This window comes from Hylobates moloch, unplaced genomic scaffold, assembly GCF_009828535.3.
Source record: "Hylobates moloch isolate HMO894 unplaced genomic scaffold, HMol_V3 SCAFFOLD_13, whole genome shotgun sequence".
Classification (NCBI taxonomy): Eukaryota; Metazoa; Chordata; class Mammalia; order Primates; family Hylobatidae; genus Hylobates; species Hylobates moloch.
In genome coordinates, this window is record NW_026652288.1 from 67597354 (window position 1) to 67618499 (window position 21146).

Sequence of the window (21146 nt, forward strand, 5' to 3'; positions counted from 1 at the left end):
CCTCCTGAGTAGCTGGGATTATAGGTGCCACCACCACGCCCGGCTAATTTTTGTATTTTTAATAGAGATGGGGTTTCACCGTGTTGGCCAGGCTGGTCTTGAACTCCTGACCTTGTGATCCACCCACCTCAGCCTCCCAAAGTGCGGGGATTACAGGCATGATCCAGCAAGCTTGATTGATTTTTTTAATCTCTATCAAAAGTTGTAGTCTTACTGTAGTATTTTCCAAATAGTTTTGGAAAGTAGTTTTTTAAACGAAAATTAGTGTTAAAATGGCAATATTAATCTTAAACAATTTAAGTTCTGGATGTTCGTGTTTTTTAACATACATATGTATTTATATCCTATACTTTAATTTCCGAAAATTATAAATATACCATATGCCAATAGAGCACTTTTGGCTCATGAAGAAGTATCATCAAATAGTAGTTATCATACTGTGTCATTGCCTCTTTAAAATGTGAAAATTTTACTTTTTAAAGCCTTATTTTCCTCATTGGCAACATTCAAAAAAAAAAAGAAGAAGAAAAATCCTGATAGAGAAAGTAAGTTGTTTAAAGTAAAAATGCCCTGCTCTAAGAAGTAGTCTTGTGGTGCTGAGTTAACTGATCATCAGGCAACAGGGGATTCCTCATCCCCCACCCTCCAGCTTCGTTTGGGATTGTACTTCTGAAGTGCATCACGCTGCTCAAATCAAATTGCTCACTTAATATTTAATGTTTCTGCGATGGAATCACTTTCTCCCTTGAGGTTGACTTCAGATTTACCAGACACACTGACAACACTGCACTCCTTATTTTCCCCACATGACCTCAGCTTCTGCTTTAAAAATGTACGAATAAAGGATGCTTTTGTTCATATGTTGCCTGCCTGTGATATATTGACAAAGTGTCTGCGGGCTCAATGGAATAGTTTTACAGTATGAGTGCTGCTTTCAGTGGAGGGGCAGGACTTGGGCTTTAGAAGGAAGTGAATTGGATAGGTCAGGAGAATGTACCATTTGTAAACACCCCTTTCCTTTTTTATTCACGTGTCAGGACAGCAGGAGCAGGCTGTTCAGTGCCCGTCCCTGTGCAGAGCCGGAGGGAAAGCAGCTTGGAAGTCAGCTGCAATTTTTAAACCTTGCTTTTTATTCCCCGGTAATGATCTTCAAGTGCTTAGACTTGTCTGAGAAGCTGTTTTGAAACTAACATGGTTTAGTCCACTAACTGCATGTTGGGTAAATTCAAAACCCACATGCTCGTCCTCTTGCAGTGGAATAAGTCACATCTGATGGACATTTTCTGTGCTTATAGCATAGTAATGAACGTCTGACAGGCGCGACCTTTCATAAGACAACCCACACTATTGGCTTTCTGCCCAGAATATTGCTGCAACACTATCTGTGATTGGTTATCTCTCTATCATGCATTGCTTCACAAGGGGAAACGGCCCCTTTTTTTAATAAATCTACGATGGCTGGCTGCAATATGCCTCACTGTAAGTATTTTGTGTGTGTATGTGTGGGAGAGAGAGACAGAGAGGCTGACTTGAATATTACTTAGTCTGGTATCACATGGCAAGGTTGTGATACTGTAGGACATCAGTGAAGTGCTACTTAGTAAATCTTAACCTATCTCTTTTTTCTACAGGTTGGTACTAAGAAGTGCCTTTCCTGACGTCTCTGCTGCTTGGAACCGCTTCTAGAGCAGTCTCTGCTTTTGCCTTGCTTGCTGCCAGCTAGACTGTGACGACAGCACATCCACCCTCCACCTCTAGCCCAGACACCCCCATTTCTACTTATAATCAAGAGAAAAGCTCTAAGTATCTGGCATTGCCCTAGGCTGCTTTAGTGTTAAAAGAAAAGTTTGCTGAAAAAGTAAGATATCTTCTGCCAGGAAATCAAGGAGGAAAAAAAAAAATCATTTTCTCGATTTTGCTCTAAACTGCTGCATCTGTCTATGCCAAACTAATCAATACCGATTGCACCACCAAACTCCATTGCAAATTCAGCTGTGAGGAGATTCCCTTTCAGACAACTTTGCTGAAAGCAGCTTGGAAATTCGGTGTCAAAGGGTCTGCCACGTTTTCATGCTTGCATTTTGGGCTCCAAATTGGCACTGGGAAGGGGTTACTGAGAGCACAAGGCTGATACCAGGCCCTACTTTTAAACATTCATCTACTTACAATCCTAGTATTTCTCTAAAAACCAAAAGCTCTTTGAATTAACAGTTTCATGCTGTGAATTTCTAGTGGGAGATCTTTTCCTTGATATTGACGACACAATTTTCCATGTACTTTTAAAGCAGGGAGTGGGGAAAAGTATTTTGAGGGGACATTTTCATCATCAGTTCAGCTTTTTTTTTTTTTTTGGTTGTTGCTCTTTTTTGGGGGGGGTTGGGTTTGTTGGTTTCACTGAAACATTTAACTACCTGTAAAATCTAAACATGGCTGTTAGTGTCACACCAATTCGGGACACAAAATGGCTAACACTGGAAGTATGTAGAGAGTTCCAGAGGGGGACTTGCTCACGGCCAGACACGGAATGTAAATTTGCACATCCTTCGAAAAGCTGCCAAGTTGAAAATGGACGAGTAATCGCCTGCTTTGATTCATTGAAAGTGAGTAACTATTATATTCTTTTAAGGATATTCAATGATTGAATGAGGGGTATATGGACATACAGTTCTCTGCATATGGGATTATGGATTGCTTTGTTCATAGTTCAGTTATACAGTGTGTTGATGATGTTGGGCTGGGGAACTTTACGAGAAGCAGTAGAATCAAGTCTGGCCAAACTTTGTTATGAATAACTTTATCAGTCCTTTCACTGCATGTTTTTTTTTTGCTAGGGCAGAAAGTGTTGACATATTTTTCACTTAGTAATGGCAAAGTGAGTGTCTGTCCCCGGAAATGGTAAATGTAGCTACCTGTGAGTGTTTGGCATATGCATATATTATATATAAGGCCATGGCAATAGTTGAACGAGGATGATTTTTATTTGTTGGTAAAGGCATTGTACAGTTGCAAAAGAGAAGCAGATTTAAAATCAGCTAAACTTGGATAGACTTTTTATTCTTTTAATATTTTGACATTTTGGATTTTTTTTTATTTTGTGGGCATTTTATTTTAAGGCCAGAGCCACGCATTTTGTGGAAAATATAACTAGAAGTAAGGTGCTGAACTGCTGCTACAGCACCTTACCTGAGGCACAAACTTTGTTGCATGTGAGTTTTATAAATAAGTAGAAACTTATAAGTACTATTGTTTATTGGATTTTTCCAGATTCAAAAATTCTCATGGGAATTAGCAGTTTATTTTCTGTTAGATCGTGATTATTTTTTTATTTGTAATAGTCTTAGCTAGAAATGTTAAAAGTTAGCTTTTGTGGGTACCATAATACTAAAATGTTTACTTTAGTATTTCTTGACATTCAAAAATGTCATTGGATTTGTAATTCAGGTATCATATTTGAAAATGAGTCTTTTAAAAGATAACATAAATATCTTTATTTTGACACACAAGGTCGACTAGAAATGTGTTCCTGGGTACTTTCAAACTACTTGGTTTAATCAAATTGCTTTTGAATATTAATGTCCTAATTTAATTCTTTGGACCTTTGAGGGGAAGACACTATCACTTCTACATATGTAGAGAAGTAAAAGTCTCATAGGTCCATCTTGTCTTTAAAAATATATAGTGCTATAATAATCTTTAATAACAGGGTGAGTTATGAGTTAATTGTTTCAGTTCATTGTTTCCTGGTCCAGTTTAGGCTGTTCATTTTGCTAAAGTTTTTGCCAAAGATTCCAAGAATATGATCTTTAGAGTTGAACAGAAAGGAGGTATTAACAACAAAAATATTTTAAAATGTTAGATTCTTCTTAATGTCATAGTCCTAAAGATCAATAAGCAAAAGTTATAAACTCCCATTGAGACTTTCTTCACCTTTTCCTTTGAGAGGCATCAGTGAAGGGCACAGTGGTTGTACCTCCGTGAATGTGTATTCCTAAATTCATGCTTGCTGAATTCAGGTGTAGTTAGAGGCTGAGACCCATAAAACGAGGGGCAAAGAGCTAATTACTCTTGTCGGTAACCAGCTGTGGCCATAAGTAACCCTGTTTTGACCCAATTAATAGTAAATCCAATTTTTAATCCTACAGACAGTTGATGGTGCACTCGTAGCTGCAAAATGAAGGACATTAAATTTGGCTGTGACATTGAGTGGTTTCACAGAAGACCTGCTTCTACAACATTTGGAAACATTGTGAAACATTAATATTCAGTTGCTATTTTTCCATCTCAAAATTTTTTTTTTAGTTGCTGCTCACTTATGGCCACAGAACAGTCCCTTTTTGAGTAAAGCAGCAAGGTTGCTTAATGACATGCTATGTAGTTAACAAGATTCAACTGCCACATCAAGGACTTTAAATAATTTCAAGATTTTAAATGTATTTATGAAATGAACTCATTACAGCAGCTAATCAATGCAAACTTTGTCCTTTGTCTTTCTAAGAGAAACTGAATTTAATTTAAATTTAAATTACAGTGTCTAAAACTTGGTAAAATATTTTAAATTAGAATAAGAGGAAAAAAATAAACATGAATATATTTATGATGGAGCTTCATACCCAGGACAGTAGCTTCTTAAATGTTAGTAAAATAACTATGTTAAGCATTAAAACAATTTTGAATATGCAATTAAGCATTTATGTTAAAAAATATGTTTCTTACGTGTGTGTATATATATATATTTATAACTGATACATGTGATTCTGTGTACAGTATTTAGAATCCTTCCCTTCAGATAGCAGTCCTTTTGTATTCAGTCTTGTGGCTAAAATAGATCAAAAACATATTTTAAAACTGTTAAAGTAACTGTATGACTCATGCTTGAAGTTCTGAAATTTGGGAGCGTTATGAGGTTTCCATGCCAGTAACTGCTAGATCATTTGCATTCTCTCACAGAGTAAACGGAAAAAAATTTAGAAAACTTGTAATATCCTGACTTCTTTAATAAAATGTGTCCTGTGTATTGCTTAAATCCATAGTCCAGCCTTTTCTGAGTTCTTGAGCCATGAGATGGAGGTGGCCTGTGTAATCTACTATTTTTAGAAAGTTAGGAAAGCAAACCAAATACTCTCTGAGAGGACCCTGTGAAATGGCTGTACCCTTCAGCTGTGCTGCTTCAGACTTTGGCCAGCCTCCCAGGTGACTTACGTTAATAGCAGACTTCTAGTTAGAAGAGGAGAATTTATTTCATTAAAAAAAAATAAGTCAAACAGTTCAAGAAAATATTCATTTATGTAAATGAAGTCAATTGGTGTATTACTAAAAATAATAGGAAGAAAATTAGCTGACTATTTTAGTTGCATACTGATGATTTTAAGGTTTAAATAGATTTAAATATACTGTATGAAAATGTAGAAGTCTATCATAATAAATCTATTGCTAAGTAAAATGGGAATACATGATAACGAGGAATGTAGGTATTTATTAAGAATGTCAGAATTAGAACGAGAACAGTAAAAGCAAAAGCTGTAATAATGTGTGCTGGTATATAAACAATACTCTAAATAGTTTCTCTAATTTTCCTTTTACAATTGCAGTTTTAATTTATAATAGTCTTAGAGTGTATTCAGTCTGAGACTTAAATTGATTACATGCGATAGATTTAGGTGTATTAGCTATTTCGGAAATCCAGAACATTTGCAAAGGTGCATTATTATGTGCCAAAGAGGATTATGTTCCCCTATGGCTTGCGAAAAAGATAGGAAAAAAGAAAAGAAAAATATTAACACTACAAGCCACCATTAGAAAATTATATGTCAAAAATGATGTTTCAAATCAATGACAAATTGTCTATTCAGTCATGAGCTCTCAACTAAAATTTGGGGAGTCAATGTAAAGAAAACCTGCAGAATGTATTTTAATATTTGCCAAGTTATTTATACCCTCAAAAAAAAAGCTTTTATGATATGATCAACAGAAATAGACTTACTGTTTACTGAATTCTATTTCAAATACCCATTCATTTTTCAGGTACTAGGGATGGGAGAAAGAGAATATAACCTTTATATTTACTATCTATTTTCAAAAAATCTAGCAAATTTCTTTTACCTTTGAAAAGTTTAGTCACTTGTTCCTTTATCAAATTGAGCAATTTTATTTAAGATAATTAAATTTCTTTTCGCTATATACGTGATATCTATCTATAAATAGCACCCCTGATCAGATTTATCATAGACACATTTGAGATCAGATTCCACTGCAAAGTGGCATACAATCAAGGGTACTGAGAACAGTTTTAAAGAGCCTCTGCAGACTTAGCAGAATATATGAAGTATGGAAATTAGGTATTAGAAGGCACACAAATATATGTACATATGGGTAAATGAACAACTAAAACACTCAAAATTGGTAAGGCAAATCAAGTATCCAGATGGTCACATATGGATTGGATGTCATAACTAGACATGATAAAGTAGTCCCAGAGGTGGTTATAGTTAAATTTTAGAAGATCCTCTGTTGCTAGCATGGTTTATCCTCAATCCAGAAATTGCCTGTGTTGCTGCTGTTCTTTCTAAGCCTCAAGCATAGGCTTTTCATCATATTTTAAAAACCAGTTTCACTGATAATCCTGATAAAATATCTGCAAGTTTTAGACTAAATATGCAATTTTCAATTAAAATTTTGATCTAGTAGGGTCCTAATTGGAATCACTGTTACCAGGAAGTTGTTTTGTTGTTTGGTTTTTACCACTGGTATCTTTACCACTGGTATTAAAACTTTGACAGATTAGTATATATACTGTGCTGGCACATATATTCAATGTGTCTTTCAGTGACAGATTGACATATCACTTCCTTGTTTTCTCCTAATGACTTAGGAGATGAACTAACTCTAAGGCATAACCTGCGCAGCAGTGTGTTTCATATAAAAGGTCCCTAAGCAGAAACTTCACAACTTTGTAAAGAATATCCTGTGAATATGCTGCAGTGTCATCAACTCTGACATAAACCTTTCTTTAATGAAATTCTCAATAGCTGAAGTTGCTTTGGTGAAACTAATAATTGTATTCATTTGCCTGTTTATATTGTTAGAACTTTTTTAGAAAACTTTTTTTTGAATAAAGTTTTTTAGACTATTAGATAAATTGTAAACCGTGTTTTGAATCAAGCTAGCTGCTGCAGTAATTCTAGAACTATTTATTTTGCTTCATATTACAAGATTTTGGTACACTGCGTCTACGTTTTTTCTCATGAAATCTTGCCTCACTGTGTGAGTGTGACAAACTAAAAACAATTTAGACCTCAAGCAATGTGGCACTTACAGTTGAATTCAGTTTCGTTGTAATTCGAATGTCTGAAGCTCCTCAAAATTCCACGGAGTACCCCTGAAACAATTTTGTGTTATAAGGCGGTTTCTCACTTAAAAGAGACAATGCAGTGTGGGGTGAATTGTCTTTTGAAGAACTGTATGACACATGTCCAGTTCACGTGAAAGGTGAGAAATGGAATGTTTCTCAGACCTAGCACAGACACCTAGGGACCTAGTTTTTGGAAGCTTATCTTGTCATTTTCCTTGCCAAGGATAAGTAGAGGATTTCAGCTATCAACATTGCTAATCCGTTACCTTTCATGCTGAGCAATGTCTCTGCCTTCCCACAGACTTAGACAAAGCTTCTTATTTTCTTACAAAGAGATCCTATTGAGGAAATTTGAATTTTTTTTTTTTTTTACTTAGCAGTACTACATCCCGTGCTTTTAGATAGGTGAGCAATTTTCCATGTTAACAGCTAGGCCAAAAATCATGACTGCCAGCAGAAGTGGGTAACTAGATAGATGGCCTTTGATTTAGCACTAATGATAGTTATTAACATGTAGCAACTTAAGTAAAAGCAACTGGAAAGGCTTGATAGAAATTCTGAGTTGTTTGAAGCATAATAGATTATTCGAATAGTAATTTCTTCGTGACTTTTACTGTAAACAAGCTTGATTCTAGTGAGGACTTATGCTAATTGCTCATTTGTAATATACTAACAACTACAGAGTTTTTATTTAATACTGTTTCTTATACAAATATCATCAAATGCACATCTACCTACAGCATCATCCCTACATTTTTGGCACATGTTTGAAATATTTTCACTTTGAGATAAAGTTTGATTTTTTTGCTAGCGATAAAACTTTCTATGCTGTGAGCTTGTGTTTTGAAAATTACTGATAATTACTGAACAGTATAACCCCTGATATCTTCTAATTTGGTTGACAGGCTGTTCGTCCTCTGGATTCCTGAGGGCCTTGGCCATCTCTAACCATTACATTTCTTTTATTATCTCTGAGTTCTTTCCAGCTTTCTAATTGTCCATCTTGAGAACTATTGGTTCAGATCTTAAGTATGTCTTTCCATAGTCACACAGAAGTGATTTAGACATTTTGTCTGTGAAGAATTAGATTCAGCTTTGCATAACAGAGACACCTCCCCTACCCTCCCCAGCATTTGGCATAAACAAATTAGGGTTTTATATTTCAGTCAGTCGTCTAGGTCTATTTGGCGACTCTGTAGTCATTGGAACTCAGGTTCCTTCTCTCTTAGTTCCTAAGGAGCACGTGGCTTCCAACTTTAGGATTATTTCAAAATTGCAATGTGGCTACTGCAGTGCCAACCATCATATCCTTAGTCTAGCAGGACGCAGAAAAGGCAAGACGCCATAACTCAGCCCAGCCGGGCTCCTTTTAAGCAAAGGTTCTCTGAGCTTCAGCCAGTAGTTTTTCAGTCTCTTACTGACTGATTTTGGTAGCAGGGATTGCTAGGAAGTATTTTTTTTGTATGTTTGTTTGTTTTGTTTTTATTTATTATTATTTTAAAAAACTGTTGCCTTGATTAAAATCAGGAGTCTGGTAGGTAAGACAGAAAGGGAGAATGGAAATGGATGTTCAGGAGGGCCATTTCTGGAATAAAAGAGTGATTATTTTTCTCCTCATGAAACTTTCAGAATTAAGTAAATCTCTCTGGAAAGCATCTTGGTTAGGGAGGTGGTTGAGGAGATACCACTTTTGAAGAGACACTGAAGTCTTCTCATCTTGACAAACTTGTCATCACTTCTCCTGTCTTGGTTATTTAGTAAATAAAACCTGGCATATCACAAGTGGATTTATTTTTCCTTATAGAGAAAACTAAACAGCTTCATTTTTTATCTTCTTATAACTGTACTTATTTATTTATTTGAGACAGAGTCTTACTCTGTTGCCCAGGCTTGAGTGCAGTGGTGTGATCTCGGCTCATTGTAACCTTCACCTCCCACGTTCAAGCAATTCTCCTGCCTCAGCCTTCCGAGTAGCTGGTCCTACAGGCGTGTATCACCATGCCCGGCTAATTTTTGCATTTTTAGTAGAGACAGAGTTTCACCATGTTGGCCAGGCTGGCTTGAACTCTTGACCTCAGGTAATCAGCCCGCCTTGGCCTTCCAAAGTGCTGGGATTATAGGTGTGAGCCGCTGCACCAAGCCTACTGCTCATATTTATATAAACAGTCACATTTTTATAACTGGAATGTAGCAGAAATGCCATGTCATTCAAAACAGGTCCCAAATGATTTTATATGGCAAAAGAATCTATACTTTGATTTGTATTTCTGCTGCTTCCACAAATATACTTTCTTGTTTTTTCTGTATGGGGTAAAATAACAAGATGAGTTAATATTTATTGAAACTTAATATATGTCAATCAGTGTTTTCAGTGCTTTTCATTTTTTCATAGTATTTTGTCCCTATAAAATCTCATCGACATAGTTACTGGTGTTACTTCCATTTCACAGATGGGCACACTGAAATACAGAGAAGTTAGGTAATACATGCAAGGTCAGTCAGCCAGTCAAATGTGGACTTGAAGCCTCGTAATCTGATTTCACAGCCTGTACTCTTAATTGTTTTGTTATGTTTGCTGGAAAACATTGCTTCTTAATTTCCATATGCATATTCTAAGGATTCGACAAAGAAAACATAACTAACAGCAGTACTTAAGAATAAAAATGAATATCCAAGACAAATTTATAGTACAGGGCCTAAAACAGTAAGTACTCAGAAGTAATCACTATATTTTAAGTCAACAAATGAGTCAAGGAGTGAACCCAAAATAGCAGAAAGAATGCTGCCACCAACTTTCAAAGATGTTGTATCTGTCGTAAAATATATGGCCATATAGGAAAAATTTTAAATGAATCATCTCAGATAAGTAGTCACTGTATAAACTATATAGCTGCCTCCCCAGTGCATAAAAAGCCATATTCAAAAGGTTTAATTGTTTAGAAAATGTTTTTCCACAGAAGCAAGGTGATTAAGTCATCAGGTCAACCCTGAGAAGCCAAAGTAGCCCAGAGGATGCTTGAGTTATAGTTCAGTACAAACAGTACCTTGGAAACCCTGGTTATTAATTAAACCCAAGAGGCTCCATAGAAGTGTTATCTTATCATAAATCTTGAGAACTACTAGAGTCACAGACCCCAGCTGCTTTTGTCAAACTATTTCTATGGCAAAGATGTATTTTAAATTTCAGTTTAGGGTTCCAGAAATTCAACTTGCCTAGTGCAGGGGAGGTGGCCTTTCCCAAACTCCTGGAACTCATGCTGTGAGCCAGTGTAGTTTTCCCCAGCTTTAACTTTGGGCTGCTTCTGTTTCCTGAAGCTAGTCTTTAATAGGGCATTTGCTTAGAATCATTAGGGTCTAAAGACAGGGTATGCAGTGAGGAGCTGGAGTCCAAAGCTTCCCACGTATGTAACCTTTAGGGTGGGAAGGTGTTGTCAATATGTCTTCCCAGTGACTCCCATGTTTCTAAGGACTCAGCCTGCCTGTTTTTTGAATGTAGAGCTTATTGATTCTGGGCCCTGTCTACTGCAGAGCTTCATGAACAGCTTCTCCCCATTCTTCCTCCTCTCTGAAATTTTCAAGTGTGTGGTTGTTGCTGTTGTTTTCTAAATACTAGTAGCCGTGGGGAAACGGGTAGATATAAAAGTATCAAACTCAATTTTTGTTTTGTTTTTTTTTTGGCATTTTATCATAGGATATGGTCCAGAGACCAGTTATAAAAACTCTGTTGTGAGGAAGAAAACCATTAGGAGGTGATAAGGATTCAACAATTTAAGTAATATAACTTAGGTACTTCCTATGTCAAACTTTAGGGAGGCAGATGTTAACAATACAGTCCTCAAGGAGCTGGTTACTAACAGAGAGACTGGTGTATTAGGTGGTGGTGGCAATGGTTAGGAGGGGGAAGTTTCTGGACAGCAATTGCAGGGTCAGTCAAAGAGATGCTTGAGGAAGAGAGAAAGAAATGGCTCTGGTGGTTTATCTTTCCTTTTTCCCCTTCCCTCTCTCTCACACTATTAATTATGACACCACAAGTGGGAATAAAAGAACTAGAGGGAATCCCCAATAAGAGACTTCACATAGCCACAGGCCACCAGACTGTGGCAGCTGTCCCTGAATCGTCATGGGTCAGTTGGTAACCACCTATATTTTAACCCTAGATCACAATTTTAGGCCCAGCAAAATTCTTCTGAAGCTGTCTAGATTTATTAAGCAATATTTATATTTTAGTTTGTGTTAATATGTGGTTGAGATCCAAGACCCTGTTTTCTCCAGACCGCATATGAGTCCAGTATCTTAAGTTAGAATTTATCTCTCTGCATAAAATTCAGACCTAGTGCGTAGGCTTCTGGATTTCAGAATCACTTATACTTAAGTCCAGGCTGTTCTCAAATAAGGCAAGAAGCATCTGCTGTTAATAGCTGACAGTAAATTACACAAAGTACAACGTGGAAAATTAAAATCAGAAAAGCTAGGAAGCTTTTCTATCATTTTCAATTTTCTGCAAAAATACGGACATAATCAGTGTTTAGGATCTGCTTGTGATGGATAAATTACGTCTGTAATTCCTTCTTTTCCATATTACTGCATTCAGACGGTAATTTGCTTTCAGATATCTTTGCTCATCTAATCGTTTATGGACTGGAAATAAGTAGTAACATCTCCCAATCCTAGGAAGCATTTATAACTAGTCTTTGCCTTTTTGGGTGTTGATAGACTAGTGGTGATTATAAGCTTTCGAGCTTCTGAAAAGCACAACGAAGATTAAAATAATCATAGGATAATAAAATGCTTTAAAACCCTTCTAGTCTTTAATTTTAAAATGTTCCAGTAGAACACAAATTTGCTCAGGTAACACACAAGTAAGCATTAAATGCCTTCCTGTGTATCTGAGAAGTTTGTTACGAAATATTTTGGAAACCGCTGTACAGTCAGTTTAGGAGGAGCAGATGAATTTTAGCCATGGTTATGTGTGCTGTAAAAGACTATATGTGCTTGTATTAGTCAGAATGAGTACACCACTAATTTTTGTATGGTAAGAGATTTATACTAAGCTCATCATTCGTTTCTATAATTCAGTGAGATAAAACTGAGTCAGATTGATTTTTAGGTAGCACATGTATAAACAGCTGATTTTATTCCCCTGATTTGATCCTCATCTATTGATTATATAAACTAATGAAGCTAAGAACAATTAACCCTTACGAGGTTACACGGTCAGGAACTGCTGAACTGAGATTCAGTGTGGGAAGTCTGTCTTCACAGCTTATGCTTTTAATCTTTATGCTGAGTTTAACTCGTTTAAATTAGCAAGATTGTGAAGCACTATACAGTGACCTTGTATAGACAAAAATATAGTATATTGATTATTAGAGAAACTACATATTAGACTGTTGTACATACATGGGCAAGTATTTGTTGAATCATTTCAATTGCCTAAATTTAAGCAACTGTACTGTTTAAGACATGCTCATTCACATTTTTTCTTAATCTAGAAAGTCACTTCTGAATAATTGCTTGTTTAGATTTTCTCATTTGATGTGGGAAATTTATATTAAAATTTTAACTAATATTCTAACAATACAGAGTCTGAACCTAAAGTCAAGAATTTTAAGTCATGCCACAGACAGAGGATGAACAGTATAGCAAATCAGAATACTAGACTGTTTGGGGGGGTGGGTGGAACCAATGAGAATTTCAGGATTCCAAGATAAAGCTTGGAATTGACGTAAAGACATCAGATAGGGAAGTGTTTCATAACTTTTTTTTTTTGCTTAAAATGTATTTTAAATCATAAAAGTAGTATAACTTATTTTTCTAATGCATAGAACCATGAGACTTTTTTTTTTTTTTTTTTGAGACAGAGTCCCACTCTGTCGCTAAGGCTGGAGTGCAGTGGCGCGATCTCAGCTCACTGCAACCTCTGCCTCCTGGGTTCAAGCGATTCTCCTGCCTCAGCCTCCTGAGTAGCTGAGATTACAGGCATGCACCACCATGCCTGGCTAATTTTTGTATTTTTACTAGAGGTGGGGTTTCACCATGTTGGTCAGGCTGGTATCAAACTCCTGACCTCATGATCCGCCTGCCTTGGCCTCCCAAAGTGCTGGGATTACAAGCGTGAGCCACCGCGCCCAGCTCAAGACATTATTTTATAAGAGGCTGAGATTTTATTCATCTTACTAGGCATTTATTAATATTATATTGTTTCCAATATATGCCTAGTAAGACAGAAATATGTTTAAAAACCTTTGTAAGTCTTTACAAGTTGTACTATATTAAGTTAAAATCCAGATGAAACCATTCACCACCTCTTTGACAATGATTCATATATCTTATTGTATGTCATACTTATTTGTGATTTTGAGTATTACATTTCAGAAATTTTCTAGAAATAAAATTTCAGTAATTTTAATTTTTTATTTGTAATAATTACTATATCAATAATGCTGAAATATTTAGCTCTAGTAGGTAGAATTTTTTTCATGTGAATACATTAATTTTAATGATGTATTAAAAATAGCTCACACTATTCTTTTTAAGACTTTTGTTATATGTAATTGGACAAAAATTTGACCATGTAAATATAAGAATCGTTGATTCTATTTTGTTCATGATATGGCATAAAGAGCATGTTTGCTCTCAAAAAACATGGGTTTGAGAAGATGAAATTTCTGGGCATACTGGGTATTTAGTAGCTATCAGATTGTAATCCTGAACTCTTAAGAGATGTATCTCAAATATTAGAATTGATCATGTTATTTAAAATACTCCATGGGAAATATAATTATTTTTATGGAACAGTTCATTTGGATGAATGGTAGCTTGGACAGAAACTTTCGATACCAATAGCTAGTGTTATAAGTGTCCTTTCCTGAAACTCTTGCCACACATTCTGTTTTGGTGATTTTCATGATTGTACGAATTTAGCCAGACAGCCAATTAGAAATATATTTTTAGAAAATTAAAAATGAATTTATGTGGATTCAACATCGATTGGGTAAATCACTTAATTCAGTGTCATGCTTCTTGTAAATACTCCATAAATGGTAGCCATTAGTATTGATTGTTCTTATCTGAATGCCAGAGTTTAATCTAAGTTATCTTCTTATGGGAGGAGCTTTGTCTTAGGTCAGAATAAAGATTATTATATAGATTCAAACTTGGTATGTAATTCAAACTTATTTTATGTCCGAGACTAAATTGATCATAGGGAAAAGTTACTGGTGTTCCTTGTCCTTTCATTTCATTTCTCTGGGCGCTTTCTTCATTAGTTTGCATTAGCCATAGTGTAACTTTTTATTGTGTTTTGGTATTTTCTGAGTGTCTAGATTGGCCTGTATGCTCTTTTCTTTGGGATGAAATTTGTAATAAAAATTATTTTGTTGCAAATAAATACTGGCGACAGGAATAATGACAGTGTGACTACCAGCAGTTTTCACTTCATTCCCAGTGTCACGTTTAGAATTTTCATCAAACTAGGATCTTCAGAATAATTGCAAAAAGCCACATGAAAAAAATGTGCAAGTAAAAACTTTTTTTTTTTTTTTTTTTTTTTTTTTGAGACGGAGTGTCACCCAGGCTGGAGTGCAATGGCACAATCTCGGCTCACTGCAACCTCCACCTTCCGGGTTCAAGCGATTCTCCTGCCTCAGCCTCCTGAGAAGCTGGAATTGCAGGTGTGCACCACCACACCTGGCTAATTTTTTTTAATCTTTAAAAGAGACAGGGTTTCACCATGCTGGCCAGGCTGTTCTCAAACTCCTGACCTTGTGCTCTGCCTGCCTTGGCCTCCAAAAGTGCTGGGATTACAGGTGTGAGCCACCGTGCCCGGCCAACATTTTTTTTTTATGGCAAAGAATCAAGACTTTGTGAAGAGCTTAAACCGTGGATTCAGCTGGATCTGAGCTTGATTCCATAGTGACTTCCTAGTGACATTGTGCCAGTCACTTTACTGTCCCAAGCTGGTTTCCTTATCTGTAAAACAAGTCTAGTATCATTTGCTTTCTAACTGATTCAATGAGATCAGTTAGATATAAATCATTTAATGTAGTGTCTTACTCCATGTAAATACTCCATAGATACTAACAGTAGCCATTTGTATTGTTCTTATCTGAATGACAGAGTTCAGTCTAAGTTACCTTTCTCTTATGGGAGAAACTTTGCCTTAGGTCAGAGTGAATGTTGTCATTATGCACATTGCACTACAGGTCTCTGTGTTGTTTGAAAAAATTAAAAAGGACTTACCTTGAATGTGTATAAGTGTGCGCATACTAGCTTATTTACTTATCTGTTATCAAGAGAAAATAACCCCTTAACCTCTTAACATATGTATGACTTGACTAAGAGCTAAACCAGTAGGTATTAATAGAATAATTCAGTATTTATATTGTCTGTACCTGAAAATTCATTTTGTAAATGCAGTTAACTATGAATGGAAAAATGGTTGTAGCCATCTGTTAGCAAATCTAAATTCATTTAAAACTAATCCTATTTAGCTTTATGCTGGTCTATAATAAATAATTCACATTTGATATTTCAAATGCTGTATTATTTATGTAAATTTTCTCCTGAAAGACTCACCTAAGACTTTTCTAGAAATAAAATTGTTTATTCAGTAAAGTACCTGCACAGATTAGAAGGTTAAATATTAACGTTTATTTTTTCATGATTTGCACTATTCTTTTCTATTTTTTTATACCTACATAAACTTTAGTCAAATATCTACCACTCACTTCCTCAAATGTGTAAAGAAGCATCCAAATCCATAATACTCTGTTTATCACAGCTTTTTTTTTTCCCTTTCACTGTCACTCAGAATCGATAAGGATCCAATTCTAGCCTGTTGAAATGGTCCGTTTTGCTCCAAGATTTTTTTTTTTTTTGAAATGGGAGTTTCGCTGTTGTTGCCCAGGCTGGAGTACAATAGTGTGATCTTGGCTCACCGCAGCCTCCACCTCCCGGGTTGAAGCGATTCTCCTGCCTCAGCCTCCCGAGTAGCTGGGATTACAGACATGTGCCACCATGCCCGGCTAATTTTGTATTTTTGGTAGAGACGGGGTTTCTCCTTGTTGGTCAGGCTGGTCTTGAACTTCTAACCTCAGGCGATCCGCCTGTCTCGGCTTCCCAAAGTGCTGAGATTATAGGCATGAGCCACCATGCCTGGCCTAGCTCCAAAATTTTTAAAAGCATTTGCCTCATTTATGAGTTTGAGACTTTTAACATGATTAGAAATAGGAGAGCATGTACTTTTTCCAGCAAGTGAAAAGGGGGAAACAAACACCAAAACCCCACATCCCTGATTTTCTTGGCTTTTCAGAAATAATACAGCCTAATTGTTTCCTATGGCCAGTTCTGGGTTTTTCTTGACAGCATCTATAACTGTTCTTGTTAGAGTCTAATTCTGGGTATGAGTTATGCATTTACAGTTTGATTTACTGAGCCATGCCACTGCCTTCTTGTTAAGGTTATTGATTATTGCCCATTCTGTTCTGCTGTGTATTGATTTAGTGTGTGACAATGAGTTAATTGTATTACTTGATGTTGAAGAAGGATCAAATATCTGTTCAAAGGGGATGCTTGTAGCCTGTTTAATTGAGTTGGCTATTTCAGGCTTTTAACATGTTGTGAAACAATTAGGAGAAAGTACAGGAGGACCTCTGAGGGCAGAGAACATAAAATTTGTTTTCAGCTTTTTCGCAGTTGCCAAAAATGGTGCGGTAAGGCTTTCCTGGAATTAAGTAGTCAGTTGGTATTTGGTTAGCAGATGCTTTGTAAAACCTAATATATTCCCACTATATTTCCTTTAAAAATCAAGGGGGTTAACACCTTTAGATTGTCATGTTTTATTGAGAAAAATCCACTTCTCTGAAACTCCCTATTACTGGATATAAGAAAAAATAACAAGCAAGGTGTGTTGTGTACGTTGGTGCCCACATTTTGGAGGAAATTACAGAGATAGAAAATTAAGCTAAATTATTAAGAATCTGATGAGTTCTTTTTGCTTACTACAGTTTTGTTTCATATTTTATAAAAAAAATTCCATGTAATGACATTTAAGATAAGGCCAGTATTATTTTCTTTGACATTATTTTGCAGTTTGAATTTTCTAAGCTTTAGACAATTCACACTTAATGTAAAAAAAAAAAAAAATAACCTTCAGAATGAGATCATGGTGCCATGGTTCTCTAATGAATGTTACCTTTTGTTGTAGCAGCTCTGTTGGCTCTAATCCATGGAAAAGTTTTTATTTCTCATCAGCTCCAAAGTAGGAGCCAAACCAAAGTTTAAAGAAACATTTTCCAGCAGACAAGTTTCTACAGATAATATCAATAGTGAAAGCGTGTGAACACACACACACACTGTCTCTCTCCTCGCACACACACACACACACACACACGTCTTATGGAAATATTAAATCAGGAAGAATTTCTGAAGTTCTCATAATAAGAACTGTAATATTAATGAAGTACTCCTTATCAGTTATTTCACGTCACATTGTGGCCCCAAGGGTTTGCTTGACTTTTCAAAATGTATTTGCTTCAGGATAAATTGAAGAAGTACCACTCTCTCCCTGTATTAATACCTTTTAGGGCTTTTCGTCTGTAACCTCTTGCCACCTCTGGTTTATCTGGCTTAGCATATGAATTTTGAAGAATGAGGAAGCATAAACAATTATGACTGCCTTTTAAAAAATGCATGTTAAACCTGTGGCCTCAAACTTGTCAGTTCTGAACCTTAACAGTAGAAAAACGAAAACTCGGCGTTGAAAGTAGAGAGTGTAAGAGGTTTTGCCAGTTGGACCACTTTGCTGCAAATACCTATTAGACCCAAACCTTTCTTTTGCCTAGTGATCAGCCATACTAATAGCAGGATCCACTTAATTCCATGTGAGTCAACAGCTTGCATGGCATGCCCACTGTGTGCAAATAGCTTCTCAGGTACTTTTCCAAGCATCCTGCCTGCACAAAGCAGAAGAGACTTGGAATATATTTATTTATTCTCTCACCCCACTGCTTGCTCCATCACCTAGTCCTACTTGCTCCATCACCTAGTTGGAATTTCTAAATCAACAGACATGTGCAGATATATATTTTAAAAGTTGTGTGCCTCTTATTAACAACCATTCCTTTAATACTGCTGAGAGGTTCCAGGAACATAGTATTTTTGCCATGACTTCCCAATCTATAGAGAAGATGTATTTATCTCCTAAGGATAAAACCATCTGGAAATTTTCACATGCTCCAGACTTTCAGATAGAGCTGGCTTTGCCTTTTCTTCTTCCTCCTCCTCCTCTTCTTCCTTTTCTTCTTTTATTTATTTATTTATTTTTTGCTTTGCTTTCTTATTAAAACTATGGATGAATTTTTAAAAAGATTAAGAAGATGAAATAACCTTCTCACCTACTTAGTCATTTCTTATTCATAGTTAGAAGGTACAGTAACTCTGTTTCATAAATGTCCCCATTAAATTTGGGATTCAAAAATATGTATTTTTCTTTATAAATACTGTTTCCTATGATTTTTGGTCCCTAAAAAGCAAACAAAAAAAAGCTACTCGATGGTACATTGGTTGTAATTAGCAAGTCTCAATTTACTACAGATCTTCCATTCTGCTTTATTAATTTCCTGTATTGATAACAAATCAGCCAGTTGATAAAATAATGTGTTAACTTTTAAAAGATTCTTATAAATTTATATGGAGTTCTGTGACTACCTGATATGACTTTGTGACTATTTTAGTTGTATAAAGAATTTCAAATTATTTATTCCTTAAAAAAATTTTTTTTTCGGAGACAGTCTCACTGTCACTCAGGCTGGAGTGCAGTGGCGCAATCTTGGCTCACTGCAACTTCCACTTCCTGGGTTTAAGTGATTCTCCCGCCTCAATCTCCTGAGTATCTGGGATTACAGGCATGCACCATGATGCCGGGCTAATTTTTGTGTTTTTTTGTATAGATGGAGTATCAGCATGTTACCCAGGCTGGCCTTGAAATCCTGAGCTCAAGCGATCCACCCACCTTGGCCTCCCAAAGTGTTGGGATTACAGGCGTGAGCCACTGTCCCTGGCCTATTTTTTGTTTTTTTTTTTAATCTCGAAATAACTCCATAGAGTTATCTCCAAGTAAGTCTAATATCTTCTCTTTGAATTTCTAATTGATTCTTATTTATAAACCCATAGAATCTGTAAACCCACAAACAAATGATTCTTCATCGATCAAGTTCTGTTTTGAAATAGATGTTCAACGAGATGTTCAAAAAGAAGATAAAGGATATATTATAACCTACGGACTTTATTTTGTTCATTTGGTCTTTTATCTTTTAATTGTAGTGGACTTAAATGTATACAGATTTTCTTGTACAACAAGTCATATCCTTTAGCTGCAACAAATGAATAGATTGGCCTGTGTGAATATAGTTTTTCAAAATATTAACGTATGAAAGTAGTCCTAAGACTGCAATTACTGTTGCTTTAGGACATCATGCATAAATTGGATGTGTTGTTACAGGATACAGAGAAAATTGATGGTCAACCTTAGCCTGTAGTATATTTTGACAGCATGAATGAGTCAAGCAAGCAATTTTCCAGACTGTTTAATGGTACAAAGGAAAGGGCTGCTAAGGAAGTCATTCTTATGACTAGCTGAAAAATATTTTTCTTAGTAACTGTTCTAGAGAAAAACAGGTCACCGTTGGAAGAAAAAAGCAGTCTCACGTTACAAGCATTTTGAAAGTGATTTGATCATTAAAATGTATTTATCTTATGACAAAACTTAAAATGGATACTGCTTACTATATTTGCAATGTCTTGAAACTCAACAAGAAATTATGTAGCATCATTACAAGTTTTAATTCATGGTAGAATTTTGGAGATTATATTTATTGAGCTATGTTTTTTTATTTCATTAGTACAAATAAAACTGCATTATCATAAACATAAAGATAAAATGTTTTAAGTTTATAAAATTACTGCAAACTTATTCCACTGTGTGGTTCTAAACTGCATTTGAATTAAAATAGGACTTGATTGATGGAGAATCATTTGTTTGTGGGTTTACAGATAGTTTGAAAAGATTCATTGTCCAGCAGCAACTGTTCACCCAGAGACATAGTGCTTAGCATGAGCTTGATGGATTCAAACCACTGGGTTTATCATTACTACATAGATCTTTGAAAAGACAGGCTGCAAATCTTGTTTCTAAGCTGTGACTAGCTATTATTATGTCAATTTGAAGAATAGAAGTAAAATCAATCCAGATTCAAAAAAAGACACTCTACAGTCATTCACAGACTGCAACCAGTTCAAATTGTAATATCCTGCCTATTTAAATTCCTCTGGTTATTATGATTATTCAATATCATGTTAATATTTAAAACTTGGAATACAACCTACTAACCTTATTTTTATTTGTACTACTGGAAGTTCCTCTAGCGTTTTTGAAGTAGCTTGGAAAAAAATTGAGATTCAGTTGTGGTTCTACTTACATTTTCACTAGAGTAAGTTGGAGAGACAAATCAGTGAGTAGTCAAGTCTTCATATAATCAAAGCTTTTAAAATATGATAACGAAAACTTCAGGTGTTAGATTTAACTTCATGGAAAACCTTTTATTGGGGGGGCCTAAGTTTAAATTGCATTTTTTCTTTGCATTTTAAAAGATTGCTTGTGCAGTGTTCAATGGTTTTGTTTAGTATTTAGAGATGATTTTTTCCTTTGTCACTTTCCACATTGAACTCTACTGATTTAGTGTGTCAGAATTGCCGTCAGAAGAGTCCTTAGAAATGATGTCATGCAGTTCATTAGTTT

The 21146-nt window shown here is 35.7% G+C and overlaps 1 protein-coding gene across 25 annotated transcripts in view; it reads left to right on the forward strand.

Moving 5' to 3' along the window:
- MBNL1 (muscleblind like splicing regulator 1) overlaps positions 1 to 21146 on the forward strand; it is a 219744-nt gene that overhangs the window by 51065 nt on the left and 147533 nt on the right. For 14 of the 25 annotated variants that reach the window (XM_058426390.1, XM_032173875.2, XM_032173882.2 and 11 more), the window contains exon 2: positions 1632 to 2600. The exons of 5 other annotated variants lie outside the window; for them this stretch is intronic. In XM_058426390.1, coding sequence (XP_058282373.1) covers positions 2427 to 2600 — 174 coding nt within the window. In that variant the 5' untranslated portion in view covers positions 1632 to 2426. Of the gene's footprint in view, positions 1 to 955; positions 1480 to 1631; positions 2601 to 19299; positions 19466 to 21146 lie in introns of those variants that run through there. 6 more of the 25 variants (XM_032173872.2, XM_032173885.2, XM_058426388.1 and 3 more) reach the window with 5 other exon arrangements.